This window comes from Aphanomyces invadans (assembly GCF_000520115.1).
Source record: "Aphanomyces invadans strain NJM9701 unplaced genomic scaffold supercont1.15, whole genome shotgun sequence".
Lineage (NCBI taxonomy): Eukaryota > Oomycota > Saprolegniomycetes > Saprolegniales > Verrucalvaceae > Aphanomyces > Aphanomyces invadans.
This window is the reverse complement of record NW_008580160.1, coordinates 111,789-129,673: the sequence shown is the minus strand read 5'-3', so window position 1 is coordinate 129,673 and position 17,885 is coordinate 111,789. Positions and strand designations below refer to the sequence as shown.

The following is a 17,885-nucleotide window of genomic DNA, read 5'->3' as shown; positions in this document are numbered from 1 at the left end:
CCCGCACCGTGAGGACAACGGTCATACGCATCGAGTGCTTCTCGCCCGACGCAATCTTGGCAGAACCACCCCGTACGCCCCAAATGTATCGTGGGGGCTTGTCGTAGTAGAAGCCCGTCTCATCAACATTGTAGACGGCATCATTGGTGTACTGTTGGTACGAGCGGTGGAACTCATCTCGGACTTCGATGAGGGCAGCCTGAGTTTGCTTTCCTTGGCCAGCCTTGCGACGAGAAAAGCAATGGCGGTGGCAAAAGCGTTGAAGCAGGTGGAGGATGCCTTGGTAACCGGTGCCTGGGGCCTTGCCATACAGATACGAGCGAAGCCAGTCGGATTGGTGACGCTTAATCCAGTTGATCATGTGAGCAGAAATTAATGCACGCTCGCGTGCTCTCATTTCATTTATGAACTCCAGAAGTGCTACCGGGTCGGGGAAGCTCTCGGGTCGACCGCCAGGGCTGAGCTTCATTCGCTTTTTGTTTCCGTCGTAGGCGACGATCTCTTCTCTTTGGGCGACCCATGAACGAATGGTGCGTCGTGGGATGCCAACGAGTTTGGCGACATTGTGCACGTTGGAGGTCTCTACCAATTCGAGAACTTATAGCCGAAGAGCCATTTCGTAACCGCGCTTTTTGCGAACGCGGAGCGTTGACAGCGTAGTCATTGATTTGCAAATGAAATGTGAGGTGAAGTTTAAATTATTGCACGCGGGCGGGAGAATGATGTCATCAGCCAATGAATTCACTGTATTCTGGATATCGATTATTATTGGACAAAAACTAAGTTGAAGCCGAAGAATATTCGAGTGGCGAACCATTCTGACGACCATTGTATGGCTTCCCATAAGTCAAAACGGTTACACTACAATTCAAAACCCTAAGTGATTTCATTGGAACACATTTATAGCCGCACTAACTACATGGCCTAAAGTCAATTGCGGCGCCACGTTTCAATATTGTGTGTGCCGTTCGAGTTGACATACTGTCGATCATTGTTCGACAGTACTCCAGAGAAATAATCTTCCACTCCAAGGCAAATTTCTGCTTCAGGTCCATAACATTGTTGAACTGGTGACCCTTGATGTACACGGCCCGCGCCAAGAGATCACAGATATTTTCAATTGGGTTGAGATCGGGGCTTTTGGTTGGCCACTTTCTAATTGAAACGCCACGTTCGCTCAGATGGGCAAGGGTCATCTTTGAAACGTGAATTGAGGCGTTGTCGTGTTGAAAACAATGGGTCTTCCTTCATGGATGGCCTCCAAATTTGCAAGAAATGGAACAAGGTACAAGTCAACCTTCTCGCATTACTTGTCTAAGTCTTGACTTCCTTGTAGAAACGCGAGTTCACTCTTTCCGTCGTTGGAAAAGGTGCCCCAAACCATTACACTTCGTCCACCGTCAACACGACTCGAGTAGCATTTTTCCGGCAAGCGGGTTTCATGCCAGTAGTATTGAAATCCGTCTGGACCGGCTAGGTTGAACTTCTTCTCATCGGAGAAGACGGTAAACAACCAATCCACAAATTTATTTAAGTTCCGCTGTTAGTGCTGGATCAGACTTTCGTTTTCGGTACGTCAGAATAATTTTGAGCTGGGTAAGATACGCAATGCAAAGTTGTCGTGTGACTTGTGCTTGGTTTCATGATTGCCGCGATCGTTCGGGAGGTTTCTTGTTTATGGATTGCAAGACGAATGATGCGATGGATGTCTCTCTTTTTGAACACAAAGCGCCGCCCTGTGCGCTTTTTGCCTGTGGGTTAATCTGCTGTGTCCATACGTTGCGAATAGCGATATGTGTAGCTAGACGTCAAATTTGGCGCGGAAACGGTTGTGCGGCTATGCTTTTGCACCACCCAAATTTTGTGTCTTGTCGACTGTCGTGGTGAGTTTAAGAGCATTGCATTCCGCACAGATGTGCATCTGATCTAATTTGCAACTGCATTCTTTGGTGCATGCGCCACTAAGATTGATGTCGATACAACATTGCAACATCCGAAACAGTTGGTGTAACTCCATTGAAAGTCTGCAGTATCAGAAGCGCACTCGAACAATCGAGGACCACATTGATGCTGTAGAAACTCGTCAAATTAGTTGCCTGTGGACACGTTGTCAAAAAACCTTCATTACTCTTCAAATCGTGATGCAGAAATGCATCGTAATACATGGTGACAAAGATTATATTCGCTCTCACATGAAGAAGGGTGCGATGACAACCGACTCCACGGCCTTCAACGTGGAGTGCGATGCCTAAAACTACGAGAGAGTCTTGATCCAATTGAATTTTCGATTTTGAAAAGAGGCATCCATGGAAGCTCTTCTGAAATTCCAAAACAGGTCTTTTGGCAATTGAATAAAACAGCATTGTATTTTTGGCCTCATTTATTCAGGAAATCCAGTCCAGCAATTCAAAACAGCATACAGAATACGAGACATTGCAAAATGACGCTACACGAACACTGTGCCTTCAGGATCGTTGCCGCAGTGCAGGGCGATTTTTATAATCTGAAGTTGGTTTGCACCATGCTCGAGTAGTGTACTCCGTGAAAATGTGAAGTCTTTTGCATGGTACTACGTAGTATGTAATATTTTTACAGATATCAAGGCATGTGATTGGCCGACACTTTTTTGCTAGTCTTTTTGCAGAGGTGGAGGGGGGACATGTCCAGAACAACCTCTTTCGTTACAGTAATGGAACGTCCAGCATTACCCATTACCAAGAAGCTGTGTTTCAGCGTCACGAACGACGACAGTGTTGGCTGGGTGTATGTACTACTGACTATATAGTGGAGAATACACAAGCACACAAGATGCAGTACTGCTAAAGGCCTCGTCGTTTCAACGTCAAGAGCGGTAGAAGGTAAATGCTGCGTCACTCCTCCTATATAACGTACGTTTTATTCGCGCCGTCGACGTCTCGTCAGGAATAAAACGCGTCTAATTTCCGGTCGGGCAATGTGCCAGCAGTCGTCGACTTCCTGGCTTTCGACACCCCATGGACGACGCACAGCCCAACGGCGCGACGATTGTCCCCTTGGCGCCTTCAAGCTCCGCCACGACGGCATCGTCGACACCTCCCGAATGCCGTGGATTGTGTGTGTCCAACTCGAATGATGCGAACGCCAGGGGATTCTGCGGCGTCGAGAAAGAAGCAGGGTCGTTGAAAGAATGCGCTGATGACATCCGTGTCGTCGTGCGATGTCCGCCCGCTGCATCGGTGTGTTCCCTCTCTGACATCACCCAGGTCTTGGGTTCGCCGGTACCATTCAAGTCGGAGTCCTTCGACCTGTTGGCAGACGTTGGGCTCAGCCCGTCCTTCTGCCGCTCGAACCTTCCTTCCGTCTTCCTCTGTCGCACAACGCAACCCAACACTCCATCCGTCACCAAACTCAACGTGACGACGACGACTGCAACTCCCTCCACATTTCCTGAATCCAGCGTTCTCGCTCCATCCATCACGACCACTCCTCCTGTTGCCGAGGTTACCTCATCGCCAGGGCCGCTCATCGGCGGCTGTGTTTGTGGTCTCGTTCTCGTTGCATTAGCGGTCTTTCTTTTCATTCAACGCTCTCGCCGTAGTCGTCACCAACAACCGGTGGCCGATGACGATTTGGAAGCTTTTCCCTATGCCATCGCCCAGACACCCAAAGCGCTGCCGCTGCTTGCCAACACGGACATCAACACCACCCATCCTGTCGCTTTCGCTCCCGTCCACAGCATCTCGGACGACGACGACTTGCCAGTGTTAGATGCCACCGTGCCCACATCAACCATGTCCTCCAGTGCGCTCACCGTTCCATCGTCGGACGGACCATCCTCGCGCCATAACCTTCCCGATCGCATCCGAGCCTCCCGACCGGATCTCACCGATCTCTGGATGTCTTCTCTCGACCTCGTCAAGGCCAATCCGCTCAAGGGCGGCGATCTCGACCTCAAAGTAGTCACAATCCAAGGCAAAAAGGTCGTCGTTCGTGTTCTCGCCAACGCTGCAGACGCTTCGTCAACCACGAGCCATGCCTTCTTCGACTCGATTCAGTTCATTCGGCGCATCATGCACCCCCACATCACATCTGTCTTGGGCGTCGGGTGCCTCCAGCACCACGAAGACGTTGCAGTTGCCACCGAATTTATGGACCAAGGCAGCCTTGGCGCGTATTTACTTCAACTGAAGAAACAACCATCATCCACCGCGGCGACGCTTCGAGGACCGCTGCATCTGGCGCTGCACATCGGCCGGGCACTGGACTACCTCCATACGACACACAACCTTGCGTTCGGTAGCATCCACCCCGACAAGGTCCTTGTGTACCGCGATTCCACAGCGGACGACGACAACCCCCGCGTCGGTGCCAAGCTCAGCGTATTCCACCTCATGGCACGCGGCCCCCACGGCGCGGTATACGAGCCCAAACGAGCCTGCTCCAACACAAGCGGCCTAGCCAACAACGTGGCATTTCTTGCCCCCGAACGCCGCACCTACACAGACAACGAGCCCACTATGGCCAGCGACGTGTACGCCCTCGCCGTTGTGGCAGCTATGATCTGGACGACCGAGGCGCCGCATTCGGCCTTATATCACGAACAAGGACTCGTCCGGGGAGATATCTTTCTGTACAACCATTCCGATACGTTACCGTACTCCAGTTTACCGGGGATGCCGACGCCTTTGGCCGACCTCCTCCGACAGTGCTGGCAAGTGCATCCCGCCTCGCGGCCCTCTGTTGCCACACTCGTCGCAACACTCGAGCAGTTCGCACAGTAAACGAACCAACATTTCTGTACTCTGTGCTTGCGGCAGATGTATGCCCAATGGCCAACAGCACCATGCACTAGTCTGGGCCATGACGTTGCGATGCTGCCGGAAGAAAAGTTGCATGGCAGCGTCCGGCGTCCTTGAGTGCTTCATACAGCGCATTTCGAGGACAGAGGCCGTGACAAACATGGACAGAAAAGAATTGGAGTTGATGATGGCATTGGCGTGAACGCGCCCGCCGGGAATGACCTGCGAGCGGAACAGTCTCATGTATTGTAGTGTTAGCCCCACACGACGACAGCCGCACGTGCCGACGTCCATTGCAGAGCACAGGCGGCAAGGATGCAGTCCGAGCCCACCATTTAGAAGCGGAGCTTCTTGAAGAAGAACGACACACCGGCTGCCTTCTTTTCCGACTTGGTCGCGCCTTGGTTCAAGTAGCGGTCTTCAAAGACCTTCTTGATCGTCTTGCGGGATTCAATGCGGGCTTCGGGGGTGGCCAACACTTCGTCGTCCAGCACCTTCTTCAATTCGATGTCGGCCACGTAGCGGGTCGGCAAGATGTGGTTGTAGTTGACGTATTTCACGAACGGCTTGATCTTGGAGCGCTTGGCGACCTTCTTCTTGCCCATCGAGCGAGTGACCTTGCGGGGGTAGCGGTCGATACCAGCCACAATGGCGTGGGCAAACTTGCGGTCGCCGTGGCCTTCGTCATACGTCTTGACCACAATGGCCTTGCGGCCGGCGTATCGGCCGTTCAACAACACTACAACTTTTCCGTTCTTGACACTACAAAGCACACCCTCCGTGTCACACCACAAACTCATCCTCGCTTCGCTGCGCACTTACATGCCCATGCTTGCTCGGTGCCGAGGTTGTTCCTGTTTAATGCGCTCCACGTCCCCGCCAGCCAAAAAACTCTCCAACCAATCACTTCTCTCGACCAATCACATTCGACACAAGGTATGCAATGTCAAAGGTTTTACCTCTTTCTTTCGATGCTTTCCTCGCCATCGACTGGCGAGGCGGCGGTGGCATTTCAGCCAATTAGACTGCAGTATTCGTACCTCCTCCAATCAGAGGGAGCACATGGCGGCCCACCGCCGCGGCACCTGCCATGGACGAACTGCACCTTCGTCCACGTGGACATCATGCAACAGCGAAGTGGTCGTGTCTGTGCATGTGGGCCCGTACAGTTCATCTTCCCTGTGGTCGGGATGATGCAGGGGACCAGTCACATCCATACTGGTGCCCAAGAACTTGCTTGTGAACGATCTGCAAGTTCAGGCGACAAGAAGAGCTGGACAACTACTCGGGGGAGGAAACGTAGCACACGGCGCCGGGCCATGGCGCGGCGTGATGCGAAAGAGTTCGCATCCACGGAGCTGCAGGTCCATCGCAAGCACTTGTGTCGGCGCATAGAGCCCTTGTGTTGGAGAAAAAATGGCTTTGCAGCCGTCGGCATGGATCTTGCACAAATTCGAATTTTTTTATTCTCATCTGATTGGCTAAAATTCGTCAAATTTCTGCCTGCACTGCCAAGTGCAGAGCACCACAGGCAGGATGGGGAAGAAGAAGCGGAGGGAAGATGGCGTGGAGGAGACCAAGATCGCGCGCATCTACTGCTACTACTGTGAGAGAGTTTTCGATGACGAGAAAGTCTTGATCATGCACCAGAAGGCGCGCCATTTTAAGTGCAACTACTGCAACAAGAAGCTCTCGACGGCCAGTGGCATGGTCGTCCACGTTGCTCAAGTGCACCACGAGACAATTCTGCATGTGCCAAACGCGAAACCTGGTAAAGAGTCCGTCGACGTGGAGGTGTATGGCATGGAAGGGGTACCCGGTTACAACACGGCCAAGACGGCGACTGGGCCGACCAACATCATGGACGACCCTGTCAAGCGTATGCGTGTCGAGGGCGGCATGCTGCATGCACCACCTCAACCGATGATCACACCACAACTAATGCATGCGCCTACTGTTCCACCGGCGATGATGTATCCGCCGCGACCACCGATGATGCACATGGCCGCACCAACAGGCTACCCATTTGGTGTTGTTCCTCAAGGAGTCGTCGGCGCTCCTCCGCCACGCCCTCCGCCACCTCCACATCTACTTCGGCCTCCATTTCCACCGCCCCCTGGTTTTGCTCCTGCAGGCGCGCCGCCGATGACGCCATTCCCCCCAGGCATGCGACCACCGCCTATGATTCCGTTCGCGCCCGGTATGGCACCGCCTCCTCTCGCTCCAACAGCAGTCGTTTCTCCCGTGGTCCCACCGAGGTATCGCCATAATAATCCTCCTCGTTTCTCTCATGTTTGGTATTAGCGCTCCTTCGCTGCAACCTCCCGTGACTGTCGAGCCTGTTGTGGCGCCATCCAGCGACTCCCTTGACCAGCCGCTTGCGTTCACGCTTGCCGCACCGCAACCTGGCATTGTCCTCATCTACCCCGAAGATGACATCTCCATGGAAGAGAAGCGGGCGCATTTGGTTAAATACCGCGTTCAGCATGCCGTCAAGTAGAAGCCCCATTTCCCTCTATTTCAATCCAACACGATAGTTCCACAGCTACTTGTCCAGCAACTACAACCTCCTTTGTGCAACTTCACATCCGCTTCCTTCACGTACGGCTGCATTTTGTCCATCATTACACTTCCCGTATCGTGCGGTCGTCGGGGCGGCCTTGGTCGTCGACCTTCGACGCGCTGGGATACCCGCCGTAGCTCGAGCAGTACTTTTCAAACATCTTCATCGTGTGGTGGTGTTGGGGCTTGTGAATGGCTTGGAGCGTCGTCTGTGGGGCAAGTCCCGTCGACCACGTCGCGCTCTCGGCATCTTCTTGCATCTTGGTATAATCGGTACTCAAGGGAGTTGAATTACCAAAGAACCCGCCGACGACTCGAGCGCCGCCGGGGGTCGTCGCCGGTGACGCGAAGATTCCAGCCAGACTCGATGGTCGGCGTGGTTTCGGCGACGGCAGTGGTGACGGCACCGGCGACGGCACGAATGCGTCGTACATGTGCAAGAGCATTTCTGGACCCGGTGGGTTGTTGGTCGAGCTGTTGGCAGGGCTGATCATGGGACTGGGAGCCATCACGTCGCTGCAGTCGTCCGTCGACCGCAAGTACGATCTAGTTGCAACGTCCATGAAATCCATCGTTTATAGCGTAAAGCACCAACCTCCGAGCGACGCGGATGCGGTCCTTGGCCGTGAGAAGGTGCATGTTGGTGTCGGTGGCAAAGTCGTGGGATGTGGCCGGGTTTTGCTCGACAAAGTACCCAGTCAGGCTCATGACCAGCACGAGGCTCGGCATCGTGAGCGGTGTGACGACCAGCAACGACATGACCGGGAACGCCGCCATGAAGAAGTACATCCATGGCTGGACCAGGTGGTCGTGGGCGACGACGAGAGTGAGCCAGACAAGGTAAAAGGCCTGGCCGGTCGTGGCGAACTGAAACAAGCGGAGGAGGAACGATGGACTGCGAAACCAGAAGCGCGAGTCGTGGTAATGCAGTTGGCGGTGGCACAACACAGACATTTGCATGCGAACGGTTGCGCGAACGAGTTGCGCGACGACTTTGAACGAAGGTCGCTTCCTATCCAGCAGCGAAAATCGTCAGCAACGATGGGCGAACAGGCAAGCCTACCGCTGCATGTTTCGAAGCGGTGACTGCAATGCCGTGGACGACGGCGGGAGCATGTGCTCAATATCGTCCATCGTATAGATGCGCAATCGGTCCTTCACGATGCCCTTGAGAATGCGCAGGGTCTTGATCATGATGACAACGTTCATCACGCACAGGGTGGCCGCCATCCCCATGTACAAGTAGATGGACGTGTCGTGGAGGAGCCCGGTGAGCATAATCAGCATCACCAGGATCATGAACGCGCTGTAGTGAAACTTGGTGATCGTGGCGAGCATGTTCCTTGTGCAGAGGGTGTTGAATTGGCTAAAGTTTACGTTGTGCGAGGCCCGAAAGGACAAATTGAAGATGCGCTGCATCTCGGATGGGTTCTTGTAGAGGTACCCAGACCGGTACTGGCACACGTTGTACGCGAGCACCTCGAAAGATTTCCACAGCGCAAACTGCTTGATGAGATTGAAGCGGAACGTCCAACCTTCGCGCATATATCGCTGGCGGAGGAAGTAGTACATGCGCGACCCGTTGACGAAGTCATATCCTGTAGTAAGCGCATCATGCAGAGTTGGGAAACTAGAGGGGATGCGTACCCGAGTTCTGTCGCTGGAACCGTCGAACGGACACGCGACCAGTTTGCGTTTGGGACAAGTTGCATCGCGAAGGAGAGTCAATGGGAATGTCATGGCTGTCGTCGTCGTGTTCGGTGCCTTCGCTGGGACGCTGTCGCTCGTATAGATATCGCGGGACGACGGTCGCGATGAGGATGAGGACAACCATGATGCAGATATAGTACACCGCTGTCATGAACACGACATAGTGGAAGAACTCCTGGAAGTGAAGCAGCTGAGATGGACTCAGCCCAGACACAACCGAGCTGAGCTGTTCGATCACGCCACTTGTGTTGAAGGCAAAGATACACTACATCCTGGATGAAGCTTCATGATGAACAACGAGGAGGAATACCATGGAGATCACGCCCATGACCATGAGTTCTTCAAAGAATCGGTTCGCCACGCGCATCATTTGGGGGCACGTGACTTTGCGACGGACAAACTCGATCGCGAGATCCAAGACGAAAGACAAGAGAACGATGAACGCGCAGAGCAGGGCCGCATACCCGAGGTGGGACCCAATGCATTCAGTGTTCCCAACTCCCAGAAACGACTCCTTCGAGCTGCATGTGGACGATCCTGTCCCCGAGTCGCCTGATGCGCCCATGTGATCTGTCGCGCCAAATCTTCACTAATTCGAGTTTGTTCAAAAATGATGGATTTTACTAGAAATTTCTATGTATTTTTACATTTTGCATCTTGTACCCCACGAAGTTTTTCAACTCAGCCATGCTGTTCGACACCGCCATGCCAAGCCACTTGATCGAGACGGAGGCGAGCGCTCCTCCGCTCAGTCGCTCCGCGTGACCGCGCGGAAGAATCACCCAGTCATGCCCCAGGACCTTTTTGGTGGAATATCCATCGTGTTGGTGTGATACCGTTGGTGGACCAAGCACGGACAAACCACGATCGCACGAGCAAACCTCGCGGATTGTGAGTTACTTCATTAATCATTCGTAGTAACTACGAAAGACGAATCTTCTACAGGCTCCCTCCGCTCGCGCCGTGCTCCATCAAAACGCGCACTGTCGCTGGACTGTGAGTCATTTCCAGTGCTGTGCGGCCGTCGCCAGCCTTGAGGTCCGCCGGAACGCCTGCTTCCAAGAACGCCAGGACAGTTTCAGTGTGTCGCCTTTCGCCGCCCCATGCAGCACGATGCATCGGTGTGTATCCGTCTTCATGCTGGTCGAGGGGGTCTAGACCATGGGCGATAAGGATCTTCGCAATCTCGGCGCGGCCTTGGAACCCTGCTCCATGAAGTGGAGTATACCCGTCCTTTTCGCCTATAGTCACGTCGACGTTTGTGTTCGACAGCAAGTGGTTCACGACTGCTTTGGACCCGAACAGCACGGCGCGCATCAAACATGTCTGGCCACCGTCTGGGCCGATCTCGTTCAGCACATCCGGCGCAGCTTTCAAGATCGACACCACTGTCTTCACATCATTCCCTGCACATGCCTTATGGAATGCCACGTCAGGCGCCGCCATCGCGATCGACGCCAGCAACCCCAACATCGTGATCCACGCTCGTGTCATCCCTTCTTGAAAGAAAGACGAATTAGCAAATCGGAAAATAGTCCATATTTCTCTCCGAAAATCACATTCTTTTTACACAATACTTCGAAGTATATTTTTTCAAATAGGAGAGTTTATGTTTTCCCCAAACTTTTGGAAAAAGATACGAATACTGGACTGCAATTCAGTTGAATTTCCCCTGCATCTGTAAATTACTCTAATAATTGACTTGCCTACTGTATGCTATAATATGCTACATCGCTATTTTTCTATCTGTACACTTTTCTAAAATGTCTTCTACTGCGCGGATGCCGTCACGAATTGCGCGGCGGCAAGCCATTCGTTCTCCATCTTGACATGGGGAATGTCCAACATCATGGCCGTGCCGTCGTCGTCCTCGAAAATTTCTCCTTCCTCTTCTTCCTCGTCATCTTCCAAGAGCTGGTGGGTCGAATGCTCTTGCTGCAACGCAACACTGGTCTCACAGTCCGACGAGAGCAAGACATCCAACACACGGTTCAACTCGGCTGCCTTGTCTGCCGTCTTGGCACTGCGGAACACCTGCGCCAAGTGCGCTTGGGCACAAAGCCGAGCGACAACGTTGTTGGCGGTGGCGTCGTGCTGAGGTCGGTCGTTCAACACAAGTTGCGTGATGTGAAGAAACACATCAAACGGAAGCTTCACGATCAATGACATGGTCGACTTGTCGTAGGGGTAACGTCTCGCGATAGCATGCACGCAAAGCGCCATCATGCGGTCGGTGCTCTGGTTGCGGAGGCACTTGCGAATCTCAACGACTTGGAGCAGCATGTGCACAGCGTCGTCTCCACTGCCCGTATGCGCAAGAGTCTCCAACAACGTCGCACATCGCGAGGTAAGCCCCACATGCATCTTGAGGACACGTGCCGCACAATAGAGAAGGGCAACGTTGGAAGAGTTGATCTCGACGGCCCCGCCAGTGTACGCGTAAATACACGCCAGTTCAAACGCAGCGGCACCTCCCGGAAAGTGCGCGTACTTGAGCAAGGTAACTGGGGACGAGTCGGTGGACGAAGGGAGTTTGGTCCTGAGTTCAGGGCATGCGATCAACATGGGGAATTTGTGAAGGTTGAACTGCGTGCCTTCCACGACCACGACCAAGTTGCACGTCGAGCTACGGCGCGACCACTCGGGGTACTCGCACAAAGATGGAACGCCGACAGAAGCGGATGGCGAGAGGGCACCAGGGACCTGCTTGGTTGGTGACTGTTTGAGCTTCTTGGCCGACGACTTGGCGTTGGCAACAACTGGAGAAGGAAGTTTGCGCTTTTTATCCATCAGGGACACCTTGTTAGTCTTGTCCATTGTGGAAGTAGCGACAATGGTGGTGTTGACCGACGAAGGCAAGACGACCGTTTGTTGGGCAACTTGTGGCAACGGATGTGACAATAGGGCGGACGAGGCCGGCGTGAGGAAGGTTGGGGAAGCGGTCAACGAAGGTGCAGAAGCGTGGGCGAAGTGCTCTATGGTCGACGAAGCCAGTACAGCCTCAGGTTCATCAGACGCGCGCTTGGCCTTCATGCTGCGACTTTGGGATGACACGAGATTGCGGCAATGACAGCACGTGGCACGGGTGCTGTGCAGACACGTTTCATCTTTGGGGCACCCAAGGCGTTTGCAACTCTTGCCACTTCCCTCTCGCCGCACGCCGCACTTTCCCCCTTCATGCTGCCCGCACCGACCATCACACGTGCAATGCATGCATTCGCCTGGCCGTTGGGAACAATTTGGCAGTGAGCAAGACTTTCGCAACTTGCGTGACGTGGACAACACTTTATCGTACGAGTGATGCAGGAATGCCGTCGAGGAGTTATGCGTCGAATCTGAACGAGCGGGCGTAAGATGCGCGCTCAAGGAAGGTTGTCCGTCTACATACCGGACGAAGAGCATGCAGAAGGTGCGAGAGAGGTCGCAGCGTCATTGAACTGAGGTGCCATGGTGCTTTATACAGAGGAATTTGAAGGGCACGACACGGACACACGAAGACGGCAGCGGCGGCGGCACCAAGATGTTGGTTGAGAAACGAAAAATGACCCACATGGTGGTCGCAACCCACGTCACGCGACCAGGCAGTAGCATACAAATTCCAAGTAAGAGTGCAAGCTACTTTGCACGGCCTGTGATTGGCTGTTTCCAAAAATCCGACGGACAGTATCCGGCGTAGAAAATACGATACAGAATGGACCAATCGGATTTGCAAAACTCTTGGGGGTAGGGTTGCGCCATATGGGAGTATCGTTGAATCTGGCCCAGATGATGTGCACAGGCAATTTCGAGCAAGCGACGACGAGCCCACAATGGACGGCTGTGCGTCCGTCTTTGGAAAGAGAAAGAGATCACCGTAAGACATGTTACCTCCGCGTGCTGTTTGTGCTCGATTCATGGTCGGTCGAAGGTGCTGAGTTGCGACAGGAAGGAGAAAAACGACGGAACTCACGCTTTCAGATAAATGCGAAATTTTGGATGTGCTGTAAGCAGTAGAAAATACAACGAATATGCATTTAATAAATACAAGTATAGAAGATTGAGTTAGTCTTACTTTAATTTAGATAAGTATGTGACGTTTTGTGGTAAATTCGCTGTCCGTGTAGTCGACAGAGGAGAGTGGCAATATCGCACTTAAGCTACGTTTGGTACAGTACCGGTACTGTACGCTGGTCAGCTGTACCATATGGATGTGGAGAGGATGCTTCTCAGGGGTGCTCCCTTGCATTCTCTGTCTCACGTTGGCATCCCGATTGACGACACATGAGCATTGTAAAACTTAGACTTTCCCAACATCTCGATGGAGTTTCCTATGTGCTACAGACCCTCTGGGTGGCAATCGTGTGTCGCGACGGATGGTGTTTCGTGTTGTTGAGGTTGCCAAGTTGACCGAAGACGTCTGCTGCACGAATAACTTGCCGTTTGTATCGCCAAACGAAGTTTTGTCGTAGAAAAACCATGGGTTAAACTGTATTGTCTCCAATGCAGAACGGCGATATGTCGTTTAACCTGACGTTAAACTCGAGCTCGTCTGGGTTGTGAAAGAAAAATGTCTCACTTGGCCGACGACTCTTGACGCGGGCAAGCATGTATGCGAGCAAGCGGCGGCTGCTGAATTCGCGCCATGGGCGGCAGGTTTTGTGCGTTTCCATCACAGCCAATGCATTTGTTTCTTGTTGCGGCCGTGATGCCCAAGGCGAGAGCGTTTTGGACTGTGCAGTCGTCGGCTGCCTTCTTTCTCGTGCGCCGTGACCTGGCGCCGAGGTTTCGAGAAGCCTCCGTGGTCGTTCGTGGACCAGACGCCGAGGAAGCAGTACACTTGCGAGATCCATCATGGCGCCGTGAACGCGAGAGGACCTTGTCGTCGGCATGATTATGAAGTCAAATCCCGTTTCCGTGGCTCTGTGAAATGGGCGGACGAGCGCATCCCTTCAAGCACGGAGCTCCACAGCCGCGAGCGTTGGTGGCGGTTGATGTCGCAGCTTAGCCGGTGCACTACACGAATCTTACAACTTCCACGCAGTTCAACTTTATGTCAATGAACAAGTCGTGCAGTATTACTGTATGGCCGTTGGGTGTGCTTGGTCTTTGTGGAGGAGCTGGGTCGCATCACCAAAACTATATGGTTGGTCGGGATCTGCGCTGGTGAATTGAAAAAGGGTGATTGGGATGGGCAATCCACAGCGGCTCGCCCTTGCGAAGGCGCTGTGTGACAAGGCATGCCACCGACACGCTGCTATTTCTCTGTAGGCCGCCATGACCACTGGCGTCTACTTTCTGTTCAAAGCATCGGGGGAGTACTGCGTTGAATCGCTACACGGCAAAAGGCGCGCCGCCTGGGATATCTGGGCATGTCGACCACTGAATCCCCCAAGCAACACCACCGAGTCCATGCCGACTCTGGTAGATGCGTCCCCAGTCAACGTGAAGTGCGGGTTCCCGCCTACGGCTAGCTATGCCCGACTGTCACCGATCATGGTGCTGACATGACTGACGTTTTCTCCGACGTGAGGGCAACATGCTTGGTCTGGAGCTCGATGGAGCCATTCAGCGTCTGTGTCAGGCTCTTGTGTCCGTGGTGGCTGCGCACGTCACCATGTCATTTGAATGTCAGATTCCCATAGGGGTCGCAGGTCCATGCCATCCTCATGGGGAATCATCTGGCGCGCATCAAGTATTGTGTGGTCTTTTCAAGCTCAGTGATGTTGAGTGCGATCGCGTGGGATGTGGCTGTCTCGGTGAGCACCAGCACAGCGTCAGGAACCCGCGAAGATGGGGTGCGTCCGTTAGGCCGTTCAATTCGTGTTGATGGGGCATTGCACAGCCATTTCAAGCCCTTTCGAGCTCACGCACCTGTCTCTTGGGTGCGTTGTTGTTGACAACCCATTGGACTTGCTCGAAATTGGTCGAGTTATCGAGGGCAAGCGAGTGCGACTTTTGCAGCCCGACCGACACCACGCCTGACGACGACTGCGCTGAAAGTGGACAACACACGAGGGGAATGTAACAATCCGCAGGCAATGACTGGCATGGTTGTCCCAACGGAAAACACTAGGCACCCAGCGAAGAGGATGTCTGCAGACACATCTTCTCGGCATCTTCAATCTCGGCCAAGATGACTTCAGCTGTAATTACGGACGACGAACGTCGTGATGCAGGGCTCTGCCTGGTCGCAACGACAGAGAGAAGGGCGGCGATCATTGCAACGCACCCCGCAAACACGCATAACACCAACACATAGTCTCCAGCAGCTGCGGTGGTCAATCCAAATGCGTGGGCAGAGGTGTGAACTGCCTTACCAACTTCGATGTCGTCGATTTCTTCATTGAGGAAGGCCAAGGTCAGGTCATACGCGACATCGTCAAGAGTTGCTCGAGCTCTTCGGGACTCATCCGGCTCATCAACTTTAAGACGCCGTGCTTCACCTTCGCATTGAACGCATGATTGAACGACCAACGACCCTCAATGAGGTCTTCGACACCATCCACAGCCTCGTTGTACTCGAGGGTGCTCAGGGGGTGTCCTTCAACGTGGTGCATGTTCAGCTCGTTAAGGAACTTCTTGAACAGCTCACGTCCATATGGGAACACCTCTGCAGCGGGAAAGAGGACGTCGCTTTCGGACGCCGTCAAGTTCAAGGCTTGCGTCGCGTTCATGTCTGGCACGTGCGCCGACGTCACCGAGGCGGCGGCCGCAGCGGCAACGACCACCTTGTGCCACATAAGACTGACAGTGAACAATGCTGCTGCAGAGAATGACCCAATCACCACTCTGAAATTGTTTTGCAACACGTTATATTTCATTTAACGTCTCATCCATGTCGGGGGTTCGGACGTTGCACACGTTATACTCGCCACATGTCCAATCTCTCCTGAAGTCAAAAGTGCTTTAACCTAATGTCTACCACTGATTGTGCCGCTGACGTGGGTGCGCGAATGTGAAGAATGACTAGATACAACAACCATCCATGTTAAACAGATACGACAGACGGGGAGTCAGTCGACACTTCATGCACATCTTCGTCCTTGTCGGCGGGAGAAGCGGGCGGAGCAGGTTCGTCGTCCTTGGGTGCTTCTGCAGCGTTTTCAGCAGCTTCAATTTCGTCTACGGCATCGTCAGCCAAGACAGACGCGTCCGACGCCGCCGCTCCAGCAGCATGGTGCTTCTTCACCGCAGCCATTGCAACCGCAGCTACCGCCAAGCATCCAAGCACACCAGAGCCGACAATCACTGCATCTTTGTATTCGTAGTCAAACAAGCGCGAGTGTTCGTGGACACGGGTAAACTTGATCGCTTCGTTCGACAACGACGAGTTTGTCGTGTTGACGAGCGAAGCGTTGAGAAATTCAATCACGTCACTGGTTGAGTTGACGAGCGTCGTGTTGGTGCCGTTGGTAAGGTTGAAGGCAGCCGTGGCAACGGTAGCCGACGCAGCGAGGAGCGCGAGTCGCATCGTGCACAAGAACGGAAAATGTGGGAATGGAATATCCCTCGCCTTGCCCCACTCGGATGCTTTGTGGAACCTAGCGTTTTCATCAGCCAATCAAACGTGTTTAAGTATCATGTCGCAGAACCGGCGCCTCTTCAACCTCCTTGATTGGCTAAAATTAATTGAATTCCACGAATCAAGACGAGGTATTCCCCCACGAGACGGTGATAGACAACCCCACTACATACACCAGCACCGTCCGACTGGACCTTGAATGGAGTCACGAATGCAATTCAAGATGCCATGCCCCTCATCCTCCTCAAGAAAGTTCACTTCATGTACGTCAAATGAGACCGATGAAGATGATTGTTTCGAATTGTCGGCGCGGATGTCGAATTCCAACATTCACCATGTAGTATTTATTCACTGCGTATCAAAACCGGGCAAGACTACGAAAAAAATGTAAACTACGACAATAAGTCAAGGAAAATTCAAAACAGTTAATGTTAACGACGAAATATTACGTCTAGACGGCGACGACGGCGGGCGAGTCGGTCTTGATGTCTTCGACTTCAGACGCAGCGTCCTTTTGTGCAGCCGCGAGGTTTTCAGCAGCTTCGATCTCATCGACAACGTTTTCCGACGAAACTTGAGCAGCAGCGGCGGCCTTCTTTTTGCGGGCGCCGATTACGGCAACGGCCACAGCGACGGACAGAACACATCCACCGAAAGCGGATCCGATGCAGACAATGTCCGAGGTAGATAAGCCGTTAAAAGAACCGTCGTCCGCGGAGGAAAACGTCACGGCATCACCAGTCGCGGTCATGTTTTCGTACAAGGCATCGACGTCAATTTCACTGCCAAAAGTTTTCTTGAACAGCTTGACGGTCAATTCAAAGGTGACATCAATGAACAATTGCTCCATTTCTTCAGGGGTCATGCGGGCCAACAAGTTGCGCAGAGCTGCACGGAGTTTCTTCTTTTGGGCCTTAGACTCGACAACAGTCTTGCCAGTCAAGAGGTTTTCGAGCTCGTTCACAGCCAGATTGTATTCATCGTCGTCCAACGGATCGTTGTCGATGTGCTGGATTTCGAGTTGTTCCAAGAACTTGCCGAAAAGGACACGGCCGTACGGAGTCGTGGCAGCAGCAGGGAGCGAAGAGTTCGTTGGCACAATCACGTTCGACGAGTTGGTGGTCGAGTTCTGGGCTCCAGACACAGCAAGGGCGGCGCACGCGGCAATGACGGCAAGCTTGGCGAACATGTTCCTCTGGACGAAAATGCGATTGTGACGGAAGACGACTGCTTTCCAAAGGAACTAGGGAGCCAATCAGATTGCAATGATCTGGAGATCCAGGGAGGGACGGTGTACGCCTACTCGCGATTCACCACATGATTGCCCAAATCGT

General features: G+C 53.2%; 10 protein-coding genes across 11 annotated transcripts; 3 read left to right on the top strand and 7 right to left on the bottom strand.

Moving 5' to 3' along the window:
* Window positions 1–2,949: 2,949 nt before the first annotated feature.
* On the top strand, window positions 2,950–4,812 carry H310_07728 (serine/threonine protein kinase). Its single transcript, XM_008873214.1, has one exon. It carries the CDS (start codon window positions 2,994–2,996, stop codon window positions 4,758–4,760), a length of 1,767 nt encoding a protein of 588 aa, XP_008871436.1. The 5' UTR covers window positions 2,950–2,993; the 3' UTR covers window positions 4,761–4,812.
* A 127-nt stretch (window positions 4,813–4,939) lies between these two features.
* H310_07727 (hypothetical protein) lies at window positions 4,940–5,788 on the bottom strand. The gene is made up of 2 exons (XM_008873213.1): window positions 5,601–5,788; window positions 4,940–5,540 (listed from the first exon to the last, which is right to left on the bottom strand). Exons 1-2 carry the CDS (start codon window positions 5,606–5,608, stop codon window positions 5,114–5,116), a joined length of 435 nt encoding a protein of 144 aa, XP_008871435.1. The 5' UTR covers window positions 5,609–5,788; the 3' UTR covers window positions 4,940–5,113.
* Window positions 5,789–6,286: 498 nt separating this feature from the next.
* H310_07726 (hypothetical protein) lies at window positions 6,287–7,413 on the top strand. The gene is made up of 2 exons (XM_008873212.1): window positions 6,287–7,036; window positions 7,083–7,413. Exons 1-2 carry the CDS (start codon window positions 6,315–6,317, stop codon window positions 7,276–7,278), a joined length of 918 nt encoding a protein of 305 aa, XP_008871434.1. The 5' UTR covers window positions 6,287–6,314; the 3' UTR covers window positions 7,279–7,413.
* On the bottom strand, window positions 6,287–9,649 carry H310_07725. 2 transcript variants are annotated; one of them, XM_008873210.1, is made up of 5 exons: window positions 9,361–9,649; window positions 8,988–9,315; window positions 8,404–8,938; window positions 7,936–8,352; window positions 6,287–7,886 (listed from the first exon to the last, which is right to left on the bottom strand). In XM_008873210.1, the coding sequence occupies exons 1-5, from the start codon at window positions 9,613–9,615 to the stop codon at window positions 7,403–7,405; spliced, it is 2,019 nt and encodes a 672-aa protein (XP_008871432.1). In that variant the 5' UTR covers window positions 9,616–9,649; the 3' UTR covers window positions 6,287–7,402. The 2 variants fall into 2 exon arrangements, with proteins under 2 accessions (XP_008871432.1, XP_008871433.1); XM_008873211.1 differs by having other exon boundaries at window positions 8,988–9,649.
* A 186-nt stretch (window positions 9,650–9,835) lies between these two features.
* On the bottom strand, window positions 9,836–10,583 carry H310_07724 (hypothetical protein). The gene has a single exon (XM_008873209.1). It carries the CDS (start codon window positions 10,542–10,544, stop codon window positions 9,990–9,992), a length of 555 nt encoding a protein of 184 aa, XP_008871431.1. The 5' UTR covers window positions 10,545–10,583; the 3' UTR covers window positions 9,836–9,989.
* A 36-nt stretch (window positions 10,584–10,619) lies between these two features.
* On the bottom strand, window positions 10,620–12,635 carry H310_07723 (hypothetical protein). Its single transcript, XM_008873208.1, has 2 exons — window positions 12,439–12,635; window positions 10,620–12,385 (listed from the first exon to the last, which is right to left on the bottom strand). The coding sequence occupies exons 1-2, from the start codon at window positions 12,497–12,499 to the stop codon at window positions 10,821–10,823; spliced, it is 1,626 nt and encodes a 541-aa protein (XP_008871430.1). The 5' UTR covers window positions 12,500–12,635; the 3' UTR covers window positions 10,620–10,820.
* Window positions 12,636–13,294: 659 nt separating this feature from the next.
* H310_07722 (hypothetical protein) lies at window positions 13,295–14,123 on the bottom strand. The gene has a single exon (XM_008873207.1). The coding sequence runs from the start codon at window positions 13,916–13,918 to the stop codon at window positions 13,511–13,513; it is 408 nt and encodes a 135-aa protein (XP_008871429.1). The 5' UTR covers window positions 13,919–14,123; the 3' UTR covers window positions 13,295–13,510.
* A 497-nt stretch (window positions 14,124–14,620) lies between these two features.
* Window positions 14,621–15,795, bottom strand: H310_07721 (hypothetical protein). Its single transcript, XM_008873206.1, has one exon. The coding sequence runs from the start codon at window positions 15,767–15,769 to the stop codon at window positions 15,389–15,391; it is 381 nt and encodes a 126-aa protein (XP_008871428.1). The 5' UTR covers window positions 15,770–15,795; the 3' UTR covers window positions 14,621–15,388.
* Window positions 15,796–15,996: 201 nt separating this feature from the next.
* Window positions 15,997–16,669, top strand: H310_07720 (hypothetical protein). Its single transcript, XM_008873205.1, has one exon. The coding sequence runs from the start codon at window positions 16,015–16,017 to the stop codon at window positions 16,411–16,413; it is 399 nt and encodes a 132-aa protein (XP_008871427.1). The 5' UTR covers window positions 15,997–16,014; the 3' UTR covers window positions 16,414–16,669.
* A 287-nt stretch (window positions 16,670–16,956) lies between these two features.
* Window positions 16,957–17,885, bottom strand: H310_07719 (hypothetical protein). Its single transcript, XM_008873204.1, has one exon. It carries the CDS (start codon window positions 17,738–17,740, stop codon window positions 17,003–17,005), a length of 738 nt encoding a protein of 245 aa, XP_008871426.1. The 5' UTR covers window positions 17,741–17,885; the 3' UTR covers window positions 16,957–17,002.

Bases quoted from the DNA above. Each gene is read 5' to 3' on its own strand.
- H310_07723 (XM_008873208.1), bottom strand. From the start codon at position 12,499: ATGGCACCTCAGTTCAATGACGCTGCGACCTCTCTCGCACCTTCTGCA. The intron at 12,386-12,438 runs GTATGTAGACGG...CCGCTCGTTCAG, and splicing joins TTCTGCATGCTCTTCGTCCG to ATTCGACGCATAACTCCTCG.
- H310_07720 (XM_008873205.1), top strand. From the start codon at position 16,015: ATGTTAAACAGATACGACAGACGGGGAGTCAGTCGACACTTCATGCAC.
- H310_07724 (XM_008873209.1), bottom strand. From the start codon at position 10,544: ATGACACGAGCGTGGATCACGATGTTGGGGTTGCTGGCGTCGATCGCG.
- H310_07725 (XM_008873210.1), bottom strand. From the start codon at position 9,615: ATGGGCGCATCAGGCGACTCGGGGACAGGATCGTCCACATGCAGCTCG. The intron at 9,316-9,360 runs GTATTCCTCCTC...TCCAGGATGTAG, and splicing joins TCATGGGCGTGATCTCCATG to TGTATCTTTGCCTTCAACAC. The intron at 8,353-8,403 runs GTAGGCTTGCCT...GCTGCTGGATAG, and splicing joins CCGCTTCGAAACATGCAGCG to GAAGCGACCTTCGTTCAAAG.
- H310_07728 (XM_008873214.1), top strand. From the start codon at position 2,994: ATGGACGACGCACAGCCCAACGGCGCGACGATTGTCCCCTTGGCGCCT.
- H310_07726 (XM_008873212.1), top strand. From the start codon at position 6,315: ATGGGGAAGAAGAAGCGGAGGGAAGATGGCGTGGAGGAGACCAAGATC. The intron at 7,037-7,082 runs GTATCGCCATAA...GTTTGGTATTAG, and splicing joins TCTCCCGTGGTCCCACCGAG to CGCTCCTTCGCTGCAACCTC.
- H310_07721 (XM_008873206.1), bottom strand. From the start codon at position 15,769: ATGTGGCACAAGGTGGTCGTTGCCGCTGCGGCCGCCGCCTCGGTGACG.
- H310_07719 (XM_008873204.1), bottom strand. From the start codon at position 17,740: ATGTTCGCCAAGCTTGCCGTCATTGCCGCGTGCGCCGCCCTTGCTGTG.
- H310_07722 (XM_008873207.1), bottom strand. From the start codon at position 13,918: ATGCCGACGACAAGGTCCTCTCGCGTTCACGGCGCCATGATGGATCTC.